At 40.0% G+C, this 22,299-nt stretch overlaps 1 protein-coding gene across 2 annotated transcripts; it reads right to left on the bottom strand.

Annotated features, from left to right (window-relative positions):
* Window positions 1-834: 834 nt before the first annotated feature.
* Window positions 835-22,124, bottom strand: lrp13 (low-density lipoprotein receptor related-protein 13). 2 transcript variants are annotated; one of them, XM_079688804.1, is made up of 22 exons: window positions 22,011-22,124; window positions 20,823-20,975; window positions 19,997-20,209; window positions 19,064-19,279; window positions 18,007-18,222; window positions 17,076-17,305; window positions 15,601-15,730; window positions 14,718-14,899; window positions 13,476-13,662; window positions 12,839-13,051; window positions 12,084-12,267; window positions 10,970-11,171; window positions 10,262-10,426; window positions 9,581-9,781; window positions 7,388-7,579; window positions 6,375-6,720; window positions 4,569-4,688; window positions 4,074-4,184; window positions 3,441-3,674; window positions 2,526-2,901; window positions 987-1,077; window positions 835-900 (listed from the first exon to the last, which is right to left on the bottom strand). In XM_079688804.1, the coding sequence occupies exons 1-22, from the start codon at window positions 22,066-22,068 to the stop codon at window positions 877-879; spliced, it is 4,044 nt and encodes a 1,347-aa protein (XP_079544930.1). In that variant the 5' UTR covers window positions 22,069-22,124; the 3' UTR covers window positions 835-876. The 2 variants fall into 2 exon arrangements, with proteins under 2 accessions (XP_079544930.1, XP_079544931.1); XM_079688805.1 differs by having other exon boundaries at window positions 4,074-4,181.
* Between the last annotated feature and the right edge of the window lie 175 nt (window positions 22,125-22,299).

Here is a 22,299-nt window from a genome sequence, read left to right as displayed (position 1 = left end):
GTTTAAAGGTGGGGTAGGTAATTTCGGAGAAACCAGCTCGAGTGCGCGTGCATTTGAAAATACACAACCGTCGAAAATCTGCCATCCCGATGAATATTTTAAGAATATTCCATGGAATATAACAAGTGTATCTCGGGCCGGTTTCTCAAACTTAACTACCCCACCTTTAAGCAAAAAAAAAAGATGTGGTTACAGCTTCTTAAATGTGACCATTTGCTTCCTTTTTTCACTGAGTTTAACGTAAGAGGATAAGGGCCACATGGGGAAAAAAGAATACAATAGAGAATACATTATTTCTGACTTTAATCTCAGAACGGATTTTTTCAACTTTTGGTCTGATCCTAAAGAAAAAGTCACATGGGGCCCTAATCGTCTTCATTTCTTAATGGGACTGTTGCTTCGAAAATTAAACATTCGGAGTGAATTTAAGAACTTAAATGTGCAAGTCATATTCCAAATGATTACTGGAGACCATATATCTGCAGATTAGTAAATAATGAAAAGTCGGTTTCCACCTTTTATGACAATCATGGTTCTAGCTGCAATTAAATCTTCCTCACGTGTTGCAGGTTTTTTTCTCAACACCTTCTGCAGCCTTACCCCATTTTTTTAATGTCAGATAAAAAAACCTGTATTTTTATGTTACCTTAAGAGGTGGATCGTTTGCTCCCTTTAATACCAGATTTGTATTGTTCTTTGTTGGAAGTCACCGACAAATCTCTGATGTTACCCTCTGACCATGTCCCATAAAATAATCTGTCAGCTCTCAACAATTCAACCCTGGTGGTCTAACCGACAGTAAACAATGCTGAAATAACTTCACAGGGAGCCGTGGAAAATGCAGACAGTTTATTTAAAATGTTGCATGAATCAACCTCAGTCCACAGAAGACACCGCTTCCTGTGAAAAGAAAGAAACAAAAGTCAGACCGCCGTCCCACAGGAGCATCAACTGGGAATCAGATTATTTTAAGGAGTTTCTTTAACCTCGGGTTTGTCAGCATCTGCACTTGGTGTTTCAGGTTTCTGCTCCAGGTCCGTCATGCTCGTCTCCTTCGCCGCTTCTGGGGTAGCTCTCCTGCAGGAGGAAAAACAAAATGCAGTGATTAGCTTCCTCTCACACAGAGAGGTACAGGAAAACAGTCCTTCCTACTGCATTAACACTTTTCAACATCCAACATCTGGCTGGCAGAGAACTCACCGCTACATAGTTTGAGTTTCTCCTTCCTAGTAACAATGAAAAATCGGCAATTGTATATCTCTACATTATAGGCAAGGCTAGTTTATCTATATAGCACCTTTCAAAGTGCTTTACAAAAACGAAAGACATTAAGGAAATGGCATTTAAAAACAGTCATTAAAAAAGCAAAGATAATAAAATAAACATTAAAAGACAAAATAAATGGATAAAAGTTGCAGTGGAAGATATGAACAGATCAATTAAAAGCAGCGGCAAAAAGAAAAGTCTTCAGCCTGGATTTAAAAGTATATATCATAAGTATTATACAAGTATGTCTATGTTCCTGTAACGTAAACATGTATTCCTGCTACTAACTGCAGTACTTTTGACTTTTTGTACAACATTTTAATTATCAATTGGGATCAATAAAGTATCTATCCATCCATCTCTGGGTACGCATTAGTTATTTTCCTGGGTAAAGGATGCTTCGGTGTACCCTTTGCTAAAGGAGATAAGGAAGCATTGAAGCTCCTTCCCTTAGCTTGTAGCCTTTATCACTTACAGGTCATTTAACTCATAAAGGAACTTTCCTAAACAAAAAAAAACAGATCGTATGATTGAAATTTCCGAAACTTAAAATCCTTGCCACGGTTAGCACGTTAGCTAAAAAAAAAAATCCACCGTTGCCCAAGAACCATCTCAGAGCCACTGGCATGGTTTAAAAACTGATTTGAAGGTATAACTTTTCAACTACGGACTAAATCTATATGCAAGCGCCAACAAACTTGTTTAGCAATTGTTGGTTATTCCTAATCTTATCATTGTTGACGCCACAGTTATAATTTGTCACTTCCTGCAATTGTCACATGGTGTACTTTAAGGTATTTCGTCCACCTGTTGTGTGATGGACAAAGAGGGGGATTTGGTTCAGATACCGTTAGTTGACTCTACAGTCTTGCTGTAAATGTTTTCTTTATTCAAATTGGATGGAACAGGGACTTCAGTACGGACTCTTTAATAGGAACGAGTCACAATGAAGACCCAAACTTAGCCTCTTCATTTCATCTGACTGTCGTCGCTACACGACATGTTTTAAGTTGAGAAGTTTGATTAAACTTGTGTTTCTTTTACGCTCCTTGTATTGTGTTTTTAGCACTTCTTTCATGATTCGTATGATGTTTTAATGCTTTGTCAAGTGTTTTGTGACTGTCTGGGAGAAGTGCTTTATAAATACACTGTACTTACTTCCAGCACTTTGGGATTGCTTTTGGCAGTGAAAGGTGCTTTACAAATAAAATGTGTTATCAGAAAGGAAAGTTTTTTTCTTCAGTGTTTTTCAGACCAACCTGGCGTTTCCGCTCCTCTTCCTCTTCACCACCACCGCCATCAGAGCAATGACCACGACTCCCGCACAGACCCCCACAGCTCCGTAGATCAGAGGCCCCTGCATGGTCTGCAGCAGGCTGTCTTCACAGGCGGCTCCGCTGTACATCATTGAACACTCGCATGTTGTTTCTCCTCCCGTCTCCACGCAGCGTCCGTTCCCACCGCAGAGTGTCTGGCCGCACTGCAGGCTGTCCAGGTTCTTCAGCTGGACGTCTTCCTCCAGGGTGGAGTTCAGGTCCTCAGAGAGCGGAGGAAGAGGGGAGGGACGAGAGGGAGGGGAGCTGACTGGCGCAGAAGTCTTTTCTTCTTCTCCCGACAGCTGCTTCAGACCGGCACCTGGAAGAAGACGGATGGCAAAAGTACACACATCCTTTACTCAAGTAGAAGTACAGATACTCGAGTTTAGAAATACTTGAGTAAAGAAGTTTAGTCAGTACTTCTACTTTTACTTTGGTAAAAGTACCTGACCTCCCTTTATATTAATAGAACAATAATGTCATTGTTAGCTAATGAATGTTTCCATGCTGAACAACGGCAACGTTTCCATTGGTCCCTCTTCTTTAGAGAAGACCAGGAAATGATGGATACACGGATCGTGTTCAAATCAATAGGCACGCAATGACTCTAAATAATAATGATCACGTCACCAAACACACATTCAGACTAAAGGAACCAGCCTGTTTGGAAAATGAGAGAAGTAGAAAGTACAGGTATTTGTGTTCAAAATGTAAGAAGTAGAAAGTACAGGTATTTGGGTTCAAAATAAGAAAGTAAAAAGTCGTAGTGGAGTAAAGTACTGATACCAGAAAGATGTACTTAAGTACAGTAACAAAGTATTTGTACTCCACTACTTCCCACCTCTGATGAATACTCACAGTTCTCGTCCGAGTGGTCGTGGCAGTCCACTCGTCCGTTACAGAACTTCTCCTCCGGCTGGCAGGAAAGTAGATCCAGACAGGAGCGGCTGCCGTTGGGACATCGCTGCTCCGGACTGCAGTGAGTGGAGTTCATCAGGACGTGATCATGGGCACAGACACATGTCCGACCCCCCGGGGTGGCGAGGCACAGCTGCTGGCAGTCTCCGTTGTTTTCTGAGCATCCGTTTGAGCCTGTGGACGATTGTCAGTTGTTAGAAAAATCTCACTCGTCACAGACTTGAGCTTCAATCTCAGGATCCATGTATCGGTGATCCTCTCCAGAATGGATCCTGTCATGTTCACAGCTACAGTTGGGATACCTTTGTTATCAGTTACTCTAATATTGGAAGAGGACATTCAGTGTTTTCCCTACATTAGTCTACTGGAGTTTTGACTTTTACCACAAGACTATGAAAACGGGATTTTCTTGCTTGCTTTTATTTTGATACGGTACATTTGGAATTCAACATATTTTCTACTTTGTTTATTTCTAATCTTCAAATTTGTACAATGCCATATCTTTTTAGGCTTCTGCAACACAAACCTTTCCCAAGTTGGGATCAATAAAGTACTTCTTATCTTATCGCGTACCCGTCTGACTGGACTTGCTGAACGCCTTTAAGCCGACCACTTCCGTGCCGACTTCAAACCACAGCTTGATGTTCTGCTGCTCATCTCTGAACCAGAGTCTGGTCTTGTCTGCTGGAAAGGAACACAAAGTCACGTAGCTACATTAGAAAGCAAAAGAGAATGGCTACCAATAGCTTGACCTTTTTGATGCATGAATTGTTTCCTGTGTCTTGAGCTACTGAGATATGTAGAGTGGTAGATTACGGTATAGTTCAGATATCAAACAGCAACTCCGCTTCACACAAAATGTCAGTAGGTGTCATTTTTGATTCAGTCAGCTGTATATGCTGAGCCATTTATTTCTATGTTGAGAAGTTCATATTTAAGAATTGTTCATTTCTACTCATTTAATGTGTCATTACGTGCAATGCCTCGTTTTGTTTTATGCTGCTGCAACGAAAATGTTTTCCCAAATTGGGATTAATAAAGTAAATGTTATCTTATTAATCTCATTACCACTGAGAGTCATCCAGAGCAGCGTGTCGCCACTCAGGGTCACAGCAGTCAGACCCTCCTCCGTCTTCAGCTCTTTGTAACCTGACCCATCGAGCAGGGCAGAGCCGATGGATCCTAAACCTGTGAGCGAAACACAGCTAGGTTACGGCTTACTTTAAAACAGATTACAGCTTTATTCCACTTATCTATCCCCATTCATAACTCCATAAGAAAAGGGAATAGTTTGGAGGCTTTGAACAGGGAGGTAATCAGTGTGTAACCTACAGGTAGAAACAGGTCAAGATGTTAACCAATGAACGGCTGAGGACCAACTGAAGCAGCAGAAATTATTTAAGCCAGCTAAAAATAAGGTTACACTAGATTTTAATATGTTCAATGCTTGCGGTCACAAAGCCCTTTTGAAGTGGTTATCCATGTTGGCTTTAAAGCCACCAGAAAACATTTTCACCTCTCAGTACAAAGGGGTTGCTTGTCTAACGCTGCCTCCATTGGTTAGTCCGTTTGTGTTATTGTGCAACTTTGGTAAACCCTAAAAACAAAGACTACAAATTAACCACCCCATTTAAGGAAGCGGTAAATGTGTGGCGGCCTCTTAGAAGAAAGAAGCTTCAGATTCATCAGGAGAGTAAAGCTACAATTATATATAGTTTATGCTTACACTGATTTGTTTATGTGTCTAACATACATTTTGCTGATGCCCCTTAAAGTACTATACAGTGTAGTACATTGTTAAAATACTCATTTTCAAATGCAAGTACTGCATTGAGAATGGTACTTAAACATACTTTAAGTATAATGAGTTAAAACTGTAAAATAAGTGTTGTTACAAGTTCAATATTTTCCTTTAAATTGAAGTAGAGTAGTGAATTAAGTATATTATAAAAGCATCTTAAAGTTGTAATTCAATACAGTACTTTAGTAAATGTACTTAATTACTTTCCAACACTTCACAGCATCAGATTGCTTAGCTTCCTGCTGGTACGCATGCCTTTTTATCACCTTCACTACTCCCTGTAACAAGTTTCATCATTGCAACTGGTGAAATGTTCTCAACCAGCTTCTAAATAACAAATTATCCCTCCAAACAAAAGCTGCCAACTCTTCTAAAACAAAAACACGTGAAACCCTTGAACCTCAGGGTAAAAAAAACATTCATCTCTCCAAAACATATATGAGCAGTCTATTATTAGATAGGCTCCAAAAAAGGGACCCCACCCACATTCTCCACCCAGACCTCCAGCTCCTCCCTTCTGGTAGAAGATTCAGGGTTCCCAAGAGCCGGCTGAACTGCTATAAGCACTCATTCCTGCCTCTGTCCATTAAACTTCTTAACACTCACATGTAATATACTTTTAAATGTTGCCCATGAACTTGTGTAACATGTCGCCATTGTCAGTATGTGAGTCTGTTTTGTGCTTGAGTGATGATATGTGTATATATTTTATAGTTTATTATGTTTGTATATGTAGATTTATAAAAGTTACTTTAACACCCCACACACTCAAACCAGCACCAAACACTTTTTACGCTGCTATGGACAGTCTTGTCCCAATGTACATTTTCCAAAGATATTGAAGTAACTGTTGTTTTGTATATATTGATTGTTGTACTTGTATTTATGTCTTAATGTTTGCATATGTATAAATGTGTCGTGTGTGTGTTCGGGATTGTGGGAAACGGTATTTCGATCTCTGTCTGTACACAAACTGAAAGATTGACAATAAAGTTTGACAGAAGCTCCCAACTCTTCTGAATAACCAATTATCCCTCCAAACACTATTCTGAAACCACGTGAAGCCCTCTCACCGGTGTCGGCCCAATAGATGGAGTCCCCGCTGCTGGAGAACACCAGAGACGTGGGCTGCTCGGCGTCTTTCCACACGACTTTCCTCTGATCCCCGTCCATGTTGGAGCACTCCACCGTGGAGCCCTGCAGACCCAGGTTAGTGAAGCACACTATTCCAGTGGGAGGATGGAGGGCGATGGACCCCACCCGCTCAACACCTTCCTTCAGGAGGACCGCGGTGTGGGCCGCGGTGCTGGAGGTCACCTGCAGGTGGGTCTGCGTGCTGCTGCTCCAGAACACACTGCCTGTGATCCAGTCCACAGCCATGGCAGTGATGGAGTTACCCAGAAGCTTCAGGAACACGCCCTGAGAGGACAGGCAGAAGTGTGAGGATTGATTTGAAGGTCTCATTATACTATTTGTAGGCATACATTATACTCAGATATATAAAAACATGTCTATGAAGTGTTTTGCTCAAAATACCAGACAGATCACCCATTCTACACCATAACAAATGTCTGTAATGTAGGCAGTAAATTACTGTATTTCCCACAGTAATTTGTAATACTGTAAATTATGCTGCATTGTGGGAATATTATCCTTAGGTGGGAAATGTATACAGCACTTTAAACTGTATTGTTACTGTAACATTGTATTATCAGCAATATGTACTCAAAGTATAACAAGTAAAAGTAAATCATGCAGAGAAATTGCCCCCAGGTGTGTATATAATTATAGATAATTGTTGCATTTAACTTTTTTTTTAGAAAAATACAATTCTGGTTGACTTTTTTTGTAAAATATTTAAATAATTTGACTCTTTTGTGACTTAGTTAGTCCACTAGTTACATTTTTAGAGATGCATTTTATTAAAAGTAGCTGAAGCCGTTTAATAAATGGAGTAAAATGACATTATTTCCCTTTTAAATGAAGTTAATTCCAAGTATAAAGTAGCATAAAATGGAAATACTCAAAGTTTAAGAACCTCTAATTTGTACTTAAGTACAGTACTCAAGTAAGTGTACTTCCCCACCTCTGAGGACAGGTCTAAACCCTTGAGTTTGAAGGAGCTGAGGGAAGTCGTGGCCTCGTCCGTCAGAAACAAAGTGTCGTCTCGGAGGCTGAAGTCCAAGATGGCCGCCTCGTTGACGCTGGGCACCTGCAGGGCGACGTGTTCAGGCCAGCCCTTCAGATCTGATGAGGAGTGTCTGGACTGCAGGTAGATCTGGAGTAATGACGAGAGAGTGGCATCAATGCATTTGCAAAAGATCTCCAAATATTTCAATATACATTGAACTAAAACGCAACAAAAAATGTCCCTTAAAGCTTCTCTTCAATGCATTTCAAGTCATATTGTATACATTTACATGAAGATAACATGTAGTCAGCATGTCCTTGTGTGAGAAATGTCACCAGTGGCTATTCTCCACAGTAATGAGTGTATGCAAGTCGCTTTGGATAAAAGATAATTTCCTTAATTCAACATCTTCAGTCTTTATAAGCTCATTATAACCTTTTCCACATCACTACATTATATATAAGCAGAGGTGGGAAGAAGTAGAGCACAAATACTTTGTTGCTGTACTTAAGCACATGTTTCTGGTATCAGTACTTTACTCCACTACTTATTTTTCTGACGACTTCTTACATGTTGAACCCAAATACCTGTACTTTCTACTTCTTACATGTTGAACCCAAATACCTGTACTTTCTACTTCTTACATGTTGAACCCAAATACCTGTCCTTTCTACTTCTTACACGTTGAACACAAATACCTGTACTTTCTACTTCTTACACGTTGAACACAAATACCTGTACTTTCTACTTCTTACACGTTGAACCCAAATACCTGTACTTTCTACTTCTTACATGTTGAACCCAAATACCTGTACTTTCTACTTCTTACATGTTGAACTCAAATACCTGTACTTTCTACTTCTTACATGTTGAACACAAATACCTGTACTTTCTACTTCTTACATGTTGAACTCAAATACCTGTACTTTCTACTTCTTACATGTTGAACACAAATACCTGTACTTTCTACTTCTTACATGTTGAACACAAATACCTGTACTTTCTACTTCTTACATGTTGAACTCAAATACCTGTACTTTCTACTTCTTACATGTTGAACCCAAATACCTGTACTTTCTACTTCTTACATGTTGAACTCAAATACCTGTACTTTCTACTTCTTACATGTTGAACACAAATACCTGTACTTTCTACTTCTTACACGTTGAACACAAATACCTGTACTTTCTACTTCTTACATTTTGAACCCAAATACCTGTACTTTCTACTTCTTACATGTTGAACACAAATACCTGTACTTTCTACTTCTTACATTTTGAACCCAAATACCTGTACTTTCTACTTCTTACATGTTGAACCCAAATACCTGTACTTTCTACTTCTCACATTTTGAACCCAAATACCTGTACTTTCTACTTCTTACATGTTGAACCCAAATACCTGTACTTTCTACTTCTTACATGTTGAACCCAAATACCTGTACTTTCTACTTCTTACATGTTGAACCCAAATACCTGTACTTTCTACTTCTTACATGTTGAACCCAAATACCTGTACTTTCTACTTCTTACATGTTGAACACAAATACCTGTACTTTCTACTTCTTACATTTTGAACCCAAATACCTGTACTTTCTACTTCTTACATGTTGAACACAAATACCTGTACTTTCTACTTCTTACATTTTGAACCCAAATACCTGTACTTTCTACTTTTTACATGTTGAACTCAAATACCTGTACTTTCTACTTCTCTCATTTCCCAAACAGGCTGGTTCCTTTAGTCTGAATGTGTGTTTGGTGGAGTGATCATTATTATTTAGAGTCATTGCGTGCCTATTGATTTGAACACGATCCGTGTATCCATCATTTCCTGGTCTTCTCTAAAGAAGAGGGACCAATGAAAACGTTGTCATGTTGCCGTTGTTCACCATGGAAACATTCATTAGCTAACAATGACATTATTGTTCTATTAATATAAAGGGAGGTCAGGTACTCTTTAAAACAGCTGCTAGTTATGGGTACTTTTTACTGAAGTACATTTCAAAGCCACTTTACTTTTACTTGATTAAAGAAGTTTAGTCAGTACTTCTACTTTCACCAGAGTATTTTTAAACATGAGTATCTGGACTTCTACTTGAGTAAAGGATATGTGTGTACTTTTGCCCTCTCTGTATATAATAATCACCTGAGTGACGGTGGAGGGCGAAAGCATCAACAGGAAGTCAGAGTCGACGAGGCTGGAGCAGGTCAGGCCGTCCTCAGCCAATAGGAGACGAGGGGGACACTTGCACACGGCTTTGGGCCCCGGGGCCAAAACACACATGTGGGAACAGACGATGTTTTCACAGGGACTCTCAAAGCCCGTCTGAAGCAACGGGTGGATGATCTGAAACAAACGGGAGAATATTAATGCTTATAAGTCAGGCTGATACTTTGTGAACATGTGAGAGGAAACCAGCAGTGGTGGAAGAAGTACTAAGACCTGTTACTTAAGTAAAAGTACAACTACAATTGTCAAGTAAAAGTCCTGATTTCAAAATGTTACTCAAGTGAAGGTACAAAAGTATTGAAATGTATTTAAAGTGAAGAACATTTAGAAGTACTTATTCTGCACAATAAAGTAGAGAAGTGTATTATTAATCCTACTTTAGCTACCGTTTCTTCATTATATGTAGTTTTATGTAATTTGGGGCAATTATAAAATCATGTTTAGTAGCTGTTCATGTTTTATGGTTCAGATATACTCTTGTTTTTATACTCTGTTCAGCACTTTGAGCTGCGTCAAGCATGAAAGGTGCTATATAAATAAAGTGTATTATAATACCAAACCCATCTTTCCCTGCACCTTAAACTGTGAGCGTTATACCTTCACACTGAAAGGTTGATTGAGTCTCTTCAGGATGATTTGTCGGTCTTTCCCAGAATTTTTATTAGCGGCGAACACAACTCTCTTCTTAGCGTCAGACCAGTACAGCATGTCGTTAAAAATAGCCAGCGAGAACGGGTTGGTCGTCTCCTTCATCTGCAGGATCTGGAACATCACAGATTAAGAAACACACATTTATTATGCGACAGGAAGCTAAAGAGTGTTGTATTTACATTCAATTCCATCCATGCTCGAGCCATTTTGGAGACTTTGAAGGGACATTTTAGTACTTCAGGGACAGTAGGACATTTAGCTTGTAGATTGATTGTTAAGTTAAAGTGTTTGCAACAGCCAATCATTTGTTGCTACCCAAAACTTAATATTTAAAAAGATGACAATAACTTGAAATGGCATGCATTTTAGAAACAGTTTCCTCAAAATAGTGATTCAAATAAATTAAGTCATAAAATGTTAAAATAGTGTAGTTTAAATATGAAAGATATTTGCTCTGGTTTTCAAACATGCGCATATTTCATTTGGTATTGAAATGTCTCGATAACAAAAAAGGTATTCCGTTTCAGTGAATGCTAAATTACTACATTATTGGTAGATATTGCTCTGTTGGCGGCAACACCCCTTTATGAAACTGAACTGAAACTCTACTGCATTTATGCCCGAAAACATCCTCTTCCATCCTAAATCTTTTACCCGGATGTCCTCTCCGTCCAGCGTGGTGGACCCGATGGCCCTCAGCCTCTCGTCGGTCCAGTAGACCCTCTCAGAGATCGGGTCCAGAGCTACGCCGCCCGGCCAGCCCAGACTGGAGTTCACCACGACTCTCCGCTCAGAACCGTCCATCCCCGAGCGCTCTATCTTCGGCACGTTACCGATCTCCGTCCAGAACATCAGCCTGGAGACACAAGGCGAGGGTTAGTGTCGTTGTATAGCACATTTGAACACAGAGGCCATTCAAAGTGCTTCACATAGGCCTTTAAACACAATTAAAACTACATACTGATATGCACCTGAACATCAGCAGGAGAGGACTCTTTAAAGTAGAGACACTACATACTGATATACACCTGAACATCAGCAGGAGAGGACTCTTTAAAGTAGAGACACTACATACTGATATACACCTGAACATCAGCAGGAGAGGACTCTTTAAAGTAGAGACACTACATACTGATATACACCTGAACATCAGCAGGAGAGGACTCTTTAAAGTAGAGACACTACATACTGATATACACCTGAACATCAGCAGGAGAGGACTCTTTAAAGTAGAGACACTACATACTGATATACACCTGAACATCAGCAGGAGAGGACTCTTTAAAGTAGAGACACTACATACTGACATACACCTGAACATCAGCAGGAGAGGACTCTTTAAAGTAGAGACACTACATACTGATATACACCTGAACATCAGCAGGAGAGGACTCTTTAAAGTAGAGACACTACATACTGATATACACCTGAACATCAGCAGGAGAGGACTCTTTAAAGTAGAGACACTACATACTGATATACACCTGAACATCAGCAGGAGAGGACTCTTTAAAGTAGAGACACTACACACTGATATACACCTGAACATCAGCAGGAGAGGACTCTTTAAAGTAGAGACACTACACACTGATATACACCTGAACATCAGCAGGAGAGGACTCTTTAAAGTAGAGACACTACATACTGATATACACCTGAACATCAGCAGGAGAGGACTCTTTAAAGTAGAGACACTACACACTGATATACACCTGAACATCAGCAGGAGAGGACTCTTTAAATCATATCTAATTAAAGTGTCACTGACCCTTTCTGAGGAAGCAGAGCCAGAGAGCGAGGCAGGTCCAGGTCTTCATCGAGGATCACGCTGTGGTCCGAGGACTTCACTGGTTCTGAGCTCAGTTTGATGGCAGAGATCTTTCCGTTCACGCCATCGATCCAGTACAGGTTCCTGCCGAGCCAGTCCACCGCCACGGAGTCCGCACGCAGCCCTGCAGGAAACAGGGATCAAAAGTACTGCGTCTGAATACATTTAGAGGTACTTTACTCAAGTATAACATTTACTGCCCTTACACTTCAACATCTCAGAGGCACACATTGCTCTTTTCCTGCACTACATGCATTTACATACCTTCAGTTGATTTGTTTGAGGATGTTTTGGTTTTTCATACTAACAAAAACCTCAAACGTACAGAAAACAATACAGAAATAAAAAGTACACAAAAATGTCAGAAAGCTTTAAAACGTTTTCTTCTTTTTTTTTTTATTCATGTAAAAAGTGTCAATAAAGAAAAAACTAAATGAAGAGTAGTTCAAAATCCAGAGAGCGTTCCTTTAGTTGATTTGTTGGATGTTTTGGTACAGAACGTACAGAAAACGGTCAATAAAAAAGTACAAACATGTCTAACAATGTCAGAACACTGGAACTCTGGAAAGAAGTGGATGAAAAAAAAGTCTAAATAAATTAAAATAACTTCAGAGTCCTACATTTCCTACGGTCCTCGAGTAAATGCATTTATGGAATCGAACCCACCTTTAATGAGTTACAATGATTGCCCCCACCTTTGATGAGGGTCCCGCTGGTCTTATGGTCCAGGGAGGACCACTGGATGCCCTCTGTGTCCAGGCTGACCCACAGGACCCTCTGCTGCCTCCAGTCGTAGTCCAGAGACAGGATGGCCTTCTGAGCCGACGAGGACAAGATGTCCAGACCTCCGCTGCGCAGACCGTACAGGAAGATGTCCGTGTGCACCGAGGCCAGGAGGAAGGGCTCGCCTGAGGGGGAAGACTCAAAGGTGTTATGCACCAAGCTACAGTGTAGAAATTGCAATGAAATCCTTCTGACCCGAGCCCCTCCAACAATGAAACATATGTAATAAAATACAAAATAGTGCAAAAAGTCTATGTACACGTCAATAGAGGAGGGTATCATCCTCATCATCGTGACATGGACTGGTATTTAAGGATTCATAAAAAAAAAAAAAAAATTGAATCACACATTTTTTCCCCTCTAAATTATGGAGATGTTCTGCTTTTCTTTGTTTATCATGATATTAAAAAGTAAATATCTTTGGGTTTTGGGCTTAGAACTCAAAATGAATAACTTTTCAAAACTAAGATGGACATTCTGACATTTTCTGATAATGAAAATACTTGAGTGAGTTAGAGCCAGGATGTGGTCTAACAGGACTTGAGTTACCGGTGATCTTGCAGTGGTGTCCTCCGGCCTCCATGATGTATCCCTGCTCACAGTCACATCTGTATGACCCCTCGGTGTTGATGCACAGCTGGCTGCAGACGGGCGGGCTGCTGGACTCGCACTCGTCCACATCAGTGCAGCTCAGAGCGTCCGGAAGGAGCCTGAAGCCCAACGAGCAGCCGCAACGCTGAGAGCGAAGGTTCAGACAGGGGAGAGGGAACACAAACAATAAGAATCACATACTGTAGCGCCGATGCTCCCTTTTTACACGAGTGTTTATGAAAGATACTTCACCTTAATTGCTCAGATTCTACTGCAATTAAAATCCCTGGTTAGCAAGACGGACTTTAAAGTGAGACATTGCAGGTAAAAATCAAAATGTCTTCATGCACCGATCAGTTTTGAATCCATTTGGCTTCCTTATATTGCTTTAAGGTCCGTGTCTCTTATGCATGTACTTTGTGTGTTTAATGTGTTTTCTTATGCATGTGACGGGGAGGCAACATTTACACATAAAAACCTCATAAAAATGTAGTTTTTTTCCAAGTTATGGAAAGATGCGATGAGATACAATTACTAATCTACCAACTGTCTTTGCCTATTGGCTCTTCTTTCTTATCTGCCTGTGCTTAAGTGTCTCTTGTGTGTTAGTATTAATGTGCTTTTAATTTTGGATGCGTGTTTTAATATGGGCTGCAGAGCGAGACAAGCGTCAGACAGGAGAGAGGCAATTTTACAAAAACCTGGCAAACATTTACTTCTTCTAAGTTATGGAAAGATTCAAAAAGATACAACTACTATTCGGCCAATCAACTGTCTTTGCCTTTTGGCTCTTATCTGTGCCCATGTGCTGCAGTGTTAGTATTAATGTGCTTTCAACTCCTAATCCACTAACCCCTCGCCCTTATTCCACCTAGTTTAGCACTGGTTGTAATTTCTTTACTTGCTGGTCAAGCGCTTTGCAATTTTGCACGTGTGTGTTTTAATATGGGCTGAAACTTTGCACTCATGTATTTTAATGTTGTCTATGCAATTTGTGTGCATTGTCCCTTTTTGAATGAACAAAGAATATACACATCCTAATTCTCCTTTGATTCAAATATGTCCAAAGAAAAGATTACACATGAAATTTGAACTCAACTAATGCAACGTGCACCTTTATGTTCGTGTAATGCATTTAAATTGGCACACATTTAATAAATGAATACCTCCCTTTTATATTAAAAACCACATGTTGCTCACCGGTCCCTGCGGCGTGCTGAAACAGATCTGAGAGCAGCGCCGGGTGTCCTCGCAGAGAGAGCTGCAGCTGCCGCCCTCGTCTGATCCGTCGGCGCAGTTAGTGACGCCGTTACACACCAGAGACCAGGACACACACCCCTGACTGCCACAGGGGAACTGGTGGGAGGGGCACCACACCTCACCTGGCACACACAAGTTAGGTTTAACACAGAAATAGACATTTTAGAATTCAAATTCCATAAACATTAAAAACTGACTGCAGGCTGGCAGAATAAACTGTCACCATCCTACTCCAGCTTTTTAAAATGTCTATTCCTTAAGTGTTGTTTTGTAAGGCTGTTAGAATTGCCTTATTGTTTGAATATGCTTTATAAATAAACTTGTCCTGTCATTTTGGCATTTCCCTGAAAGTGTTTCATTACTGGCATAAGTTGCCTCTTGTGTTTTCGTTGCACATTATAATATCCGACAATTACTTTTTAAAATATAAAAAAAAGGAAGCCAAGTTTTGAAATAAAACGATTTACTTAATGTCAAACAATGAACATCTTGTCCATTTCTTTTATATGCATTTCTTTTGCACTCTTAATGCTTTTATTGTTTTTCTAAATATTGAAATATGCAGTATAAAATAAACTTTCCTTGTGTTTTGATTATGTTTCACCGTGAAAGTGTTACACCTTCGATTCAAGTTTTGTTTCCCCTGTTTGCACACCACACTTATATTACAGATCACTTTTGGGCATTTTTTACTACATTGAATTTTTTTTTTTTAAACAAATCCTTGACAGAAAACAGAAGTTGGCGCATAAAAGAAAAGGAAAAAAGACAAGTACGATGCTAAAATAATGCAATAGAAGTTTTTACAAGCCATAAAACTCACATTCGCTCTCGTCGCTGCCGTCGCTGCAGTCCTTCGTGCCGTCACACTTCCAGGAGGAAGGGATGCACTTCGTCTTGGATTGACACGACCACTGAAACTTCCCACAGATCTCCACAGACACCGGACAGTCCTGCAGAGGAAACATTCATTTACTGTCAATCATTCAAACTCTGGATGTGGGAACTGAGGCTAAACGAAGCACACAGACAAGTTGACCTTCATTGCAGCCAGTTTGATAAAAATATGCAGTGGTGGAAGTACTTCAATCCTTTACTTGAGTACAAGTAGAAATACTTTGTTCTGAAAATACTTCATAACAAGTTAAAGTCCTGATTTCAAAATGTTTAAGTTATTGTACATGAGTATTATCAGCTAAATGTACTTCAAGTAAAGTACTCTGTACGCAGAATGGATATTTTTGTAGTATGTCAATGTGGATAAATCCTAGATACTTGAAATACTGTGAAGATCAGTAGGTAAGTACTGCATTATAATACCATATCATGGTCCTGTATGAAGTAACTAATGTAGTCGAGTAAAAACTACAATTAATGTTCCAAAGTGTTGTGGAGTAGAAGTATAAAGAAGCATATACCGGACATCCTCAGGTACAAGTATGACAAAATGGTACATGTACCATTACTTTCCATCACTGAAGATATGCCAACAGTAATTTAAAAGTCCCTACAGTGTTGCTTTACAGATGTTTAACGCTAGATTTCCACAGGCATGACAACACATATACTAAAACCAGTAAACATGGTCATCTACAACAGGGGTTCCCAACCTTTTTTCCTGGTTTGGACACTTTACCGGCAGAAGGAACATTTCTATAGAAAGAATTATACATTTCTGTCTTTGTATGCCTAGAATAGCTACTAACTTAAAAAAAAAAAAGTCTAAATATGATATTTGGCCTCAAATCATCTGAGGCCTGGCGCCCCGGCACCCCCTCTGCGTTCTTTGGCGCCCTCCCAAGGGGGGGGTGCCCCCCAGGTTGGGAACCACTGCTCTACAACATAAGTCTACTTTACTCCAACATGCACCTTTAACATCTGACCTGGAGTCTGATGTGTGCCATGCTGTGAAAGCACGTTGAGCTGAACCTGGCGTATGAAGAGGGATATCCAAATCAAGCTTCATCATCAATGTTCATATCATACTTTATATTTTGTTACTGTACATTTGTTTTTCAACATGTATATTTTCTACTTTTTTTATTTCTATTCGAGATGTTTACATTTGGGTTGTTTATTTATTGTCTTTTAACTTCTCTTATGTACAAAGCCATGTCTTTTTATGCTGCTGCAACGCAAACATGTCCCAAATCGAGATCAATAAAGTACTTTGCCATCATCCTCACCTGAACTTTTGAAACAACTTCCATAACATTCACCTGGCTGCAACTTAACAATCGACATAACTACACTGTAGCTATGTCCGTATGACAAATAAAAGCCTTGAGCCATCCCCACCTTCTCGTCGGAGCCGTCCTTGCAGTCCAGTTCTCCGTCACAGATCCACTCCTCCACCAGGCACTCCTTGCTGAGGGGGCAGCGGTGCTTGGTGCTGCAGACGGGGGGGGCGACGCAGCTCTCTTCATCCGACCGGTCCCCGCAGTCCGGGTGTCCGTCACACAACATCTGAGCCGACACACACTGCCCACTGGAGCAGGTGAAGTCTGTGGGACTGCAGCCTTCATCCACTGCAGATCAAAACAGGTGATCAGTACCATACGATACTTTAATGGTCAGATCAAGTCTGAAATGTGACTTTCATCACAGCAGCTCTGTGTGTCACATCAACTGACAGATATGAAGACAATACAGGAAAAACAAGCATTTCACATAACAGCAGAATCAGTGAGAGAGAACCTGCTCAAAGAGCCTTCAGCGTGCACTTGATCTGGGATCAGCTCTGTATTTACTGAGAGGATTGACTGGAGCACAAAGGATGCTTCAGTGTTTGAATGTAACATTTACTCTTGTACAAGTTTGAGATACTTGTACCCATTATTTACGATGGAACTGTTTTTATCCCCTTGGGGAAATTCAGGCGTTTATAGCAGCAACAGGGTCAGAGTCTTCTCTAAAGAAGAGGGACCAATGAAAACGTTGTCATGTTGCCGTTGGTCACCATGGAAACATTCATTAGCTAACAATGACATTATTGTTCTATTAATATAAAGGGAGGTCAGGTACTCTTTAAAACAGCTGCTAGTTATGGGTACTTTTTACTGAAGTACATTTCAAAGCCTCTTTACTTTGACTTGAGTAAAGAAGTTTAGTCAGTACTTCTACTTTCACCAGAGTATTTTTAAACACGAGTATCTGTACTTCTACTTGAGTAAAGGACGTGTGTACTTCTGCCATCTCTGATAATGATGAATACATGAAGTGTTTGTACCGCAGTTGGCCTCGTCGCTCTCGTCCAGGCAGTCATTCTCTCCGTCACACAGGAAGCTGCTGGGGAGGCAGCGGTTGTTGTCGTCACACTGGTGTTTGCAGCCGTCCGTCTGATGGGTGCAGCTCATCTCATCGGACCGGTCCTGACACTGAGACACGCCATCACACACCTGGCTCAGAGGGACGCACTTCTTCCCGTGAGCGCACTGGAACTGATCTGCAGAGAAGGGCACATAAACACACCAATCACAGTGCTGCAAGGTGTGTAAAGTGCTCCAAGATTTAGTGGATACCACATTATTCATAAATAGTCTTGAACATCCGTCACATATCTGGCTTCTCCCATAAAAACTATTCTGTTATACATATTGCTAATGTTTAAATTAACTAACCATGCAGGATTTTGATATTGCATAATTATTTTGCAGTGAGAAGAGAACAAATAATATTGTTTTGGAATAGTATTAACAATCAGGTAGAGGCACCCAAAGTGTCAGGGCCCTCTTGGCTTAACACTAAAATGCAACTGGAAAAAGACTCTATTGACCTGAAGGAAACAAACATACTACCACATTGAAGAGAGGGGAAACACAACTAGAGAGACTCAACGTCCCCGGGCGCTGAACAATAGCTGCCCACTGCTCCATACTAACGGTTACTTACCTGTATATAAAATGGTATCTTTAAAAATTGTATTAATCTTGTGTAAATCTGTACTACTGACCTATTTTTTTCAATCTCACTGTTGCTGCTTGAACTCCTGAATTTCCCCACAGGGATAAATAAAGGTCAATCTTATCTTTGATAAAAAGGGGAAAACTAAAAAGAGACACAACGTAACCAAGGAAAAGTGAAAAAAAATTCACAAAAAGTGGAAAATGGGCATGAAGACACAAAAGAGCAAACAGACTACAATCCTATAAAGTCATGCATTGAGCTTCTCTGTGGGAGAGGTTGCATTTTATATTGATGTGCAGTCCCATTAAAGTCCACCAGAGGGAAGTAGAGGATCATATTAAACCCACACACGCTATCACCACAGAGTAAGGAGCACCTACCTGCTTCACATGCTGAGGCGCACTCGTGCTCATCTGAGCCGTCGGAGCAGTCTGCCTCTCCGTCACACACATGTTTATAGAGCACACACTCCTTCAGGTCCACGCACGGTCTGAAGCCCAGAGCACACTTTATGGGGGTCGAGGGGCCGGAGGAGGGTGCAGGGGTAGGGAGGGTCCCTTCATCCGTTTCAGAGTCCTGTTCCTCTAGTGGAGATACTAAAGATAAGAATGAAAGGTCAGCTATTATGCAAAATCCTCTTCTTCATGTCTCTTCTACATCAACATGTGTCCCCTCTTCTTCATGTCTCTTCTACATCAACATGTGTCCCCTCTGTGTAAACTCTGAAAGTTTCAGGAACAAAGATTCTCTCTTTTTGTCCTGATCCATTTATATACAAACCTGTCTGAAAATGATGTTAAAGTAACAGACAGAGAATCAGCACTTTGGAAACAGGGCTGAAACAGAGGGGATTATGGGTAATGCTGCAATGATCTGATTGGTGTTTCAGCCAATCAGAGACAGGCTGTGTGTGTGTGTGTGTGTGTATGTATATAGCTTTAAGAATTATTCATAACGCATGTCGATAAAGTCATAGCGTGTCGGAAAATAACTGATGGTACTTGTGGGTTATCTATCGCCACTTTTTAATAGCGGGCTGGCTCCTCCATATTAACTTTTTAATTTCTCAAAAATAACAAACATTAATCATTGGGTTAGGGTTATTGAGAGTCTGAAAAAAAACATAAACGTGGCGACAGATATCCCACAAGCACCAGAACTATTTATACAATTACGTTGATTATTATTTTTTAAAGTCATAATATAGCATGTCTACAAAAGTGTGTTTTATGTGCCATTTATGTCCTTAAAAAGTTGACCGATTCCATTAATTAATATGTGTCAGTGTCAGTGTGGGTGTTTCTTCCCCCCACCGCAGTTGTCCTCATCGGTCCCGTCCACGCAGTCCCTCTCCCCGTCGCAGAGGAAGGTTCTCGGTAAGCAGCGGCTCTCGTCGCACCGGTGGTCGCAGCCCTCGGTCCCCTCTGGGCAGAGCAGCTCATCGGATCGGTCCTGACAGTGAGCCACCCCGTCACACAGCTGCTGCTTCGCGATGCACTTCTTCCCGTGAGCACACTGGAACTGATCTGTAGATTCACCCAATGAGACAAGGATTTGACAAAAACTAAAAGTGCACAATTTTTGCTATATTTTTCTTCATATTTTCTAATGTTTTTATTATTGCGTTCTCTTTACTTTGTTATCATTTTAGTAATATTTATTTATTTTTAATACATTTGTAAAAATATTGGGAAACCACTTTTAAAAAATCCCAATGAAGGCTATACATTTTCTTGTTATTATTGTATTTGTTTATTTACCCATATATTTATTTATTTATTATCATCTCCATTAGCAACACATAGCCAGTGTTGGGGATGCAACTTTTAATTATTTGCAAAATACCAATGAAGGCCATTACAAGGCCCCCTAGATACAAATGGTATCTTTGAAATTAAAATGTGGGCACCATCTTAAACAATGGAGGCCTTTTGTCCAACCGTTTTTTAACATCAGATTTGTACACTTTTAAAAAAACAGAGTGAGCAGCTTGAACGCTGATCTCAACAACAAGCCTATCTTTTAGTCAGAGCAGAATTCCTATATTCTCAATAAATGTGATTTCTAACCATTTCAAGTCATTCACAGAACGGTAAGGAAGCATCCTCTGTACAAAGCTTCAGGAAACATTAGAGGTACCTTCGCTGCATGCTGTTGCACAGAAGTCTTCATCAGAGCCGTCCTTGCAGTCAGACTCTCCGTCACACACATGTCGGTAGGAAACACACTCGGAGGCGTCTCTGCACAGCTTAGAGCCGAGGACACACTTCAGAGGGCTACTTCCTGCAGACACTGTTCAAAGAGTCACAAAAACATCAGAAGAATCAGAAACCATCTAAACGTCCCACATTTTGCAATAGAAAATCTCATTGTCTATTTCTGTATTAGGGCAATAAACGCTTTCTATCCATCTATCTTCAGCAGGAACAGCACCTGTTAAATCAAATATACATCATAGTGAGCATGCATGGCACAAATAAGTAGCATTATGAGAACATAAGTGTGAAGTGAAGATATAAAAGTTGTTAAGAAGCAGCAAATATACCATTAATAAATTGTAAAAACATTTGTATACTGCATTTACTCTCATTATTTTATTGCAATTAATTTTTTTATTTGTAACCAGTTATATTTTTCACATTTTTAATTGACTTGTTTATTTGTATGAACCCTTAGCTAGTGCTGGGGAAGTCCCACAAAAAATAAAGTTTCACTCCAGCTATACATACATATATATTCTATAGTAAACAGAAAAAAATAGGTAGCATTATGAGTCCGCAAGTAAACATAAAAAGGGGTTAGGTAGCAGCTTATATAGAATCTATAAAATTGAAAAAAAGTGTATGTAGCACAAAGTATTTATTATTTTAAATTAATCTTTATAGAACAATTTTAAAAAGCTACCACGCCACACACAAAAAGGTTTCACACCAGACAATTGATGCAAGCAGCAAAGTACACATCCATGGTATTGGTATAGCAAATACAAATAAGTAGCATTATGAGAAAGTAAGCACCTAAAAATTGTTTAAAGTAAATGCATCTATAAAAACCTCGCCAGTGATGGGAACGTTACTTTAATTGCTTTCTAAACACCTAAAATCTAGTTCAACTAAAAAGGTTGAATCAAATCCAAAAAGTACACATGCATGGTAAAAAAAATAATTAGTTGCAGCATTATGAGAGAAAGCGAACATATAAAAGCAGTCAAGTAGCAGCTACCGTTGCTGTAGAAAAGTTGACATTGCACACACACTGAGTAACATCACTCTGAATAAGTGAATGTGTAAAAGTCTCATCAGGATATAAACCGTTGTGGCACCTCACCTTGCAGGGACCCTGACAGCTGCAATAAGACTGCACACAGAAGCAAACCTCCACCCATCGCCACAGATCAAAACAAGCAGACCAACTGATGCCAAAAACTAAAGGGTAGAGCATTTTATAATGACACCAGGTGAGACCCAATCATACCTGATTAAACACCTGAGGGAGGGGCGGGGCTATTGAGTGTTCCCATGTTATCCTGAGCAGCTGTATGCAACACATAAACAAGTAGTAAAGACATCGTCAAATAAGAAACAGCTATACTTAATTGTGATATTGTTGATTTGAT

This window comes from Notothenia rossii (assembly GCF_949606895.1).
Source record: "Notothenia rossii genome assembly, chromosome: 6".
NCBI classification, from domain to species: Eukaryota; Metazoa; Chordata; class Actinopteri; order Perciformes; family Nototheniidae; genus Notothenia; species Notothenia rossii.
The sequence above is the reverse complement of the archived record's forward strand: the minus strand, read 5'-3'. Positions and strand labels throughout refer to the sequence as shown.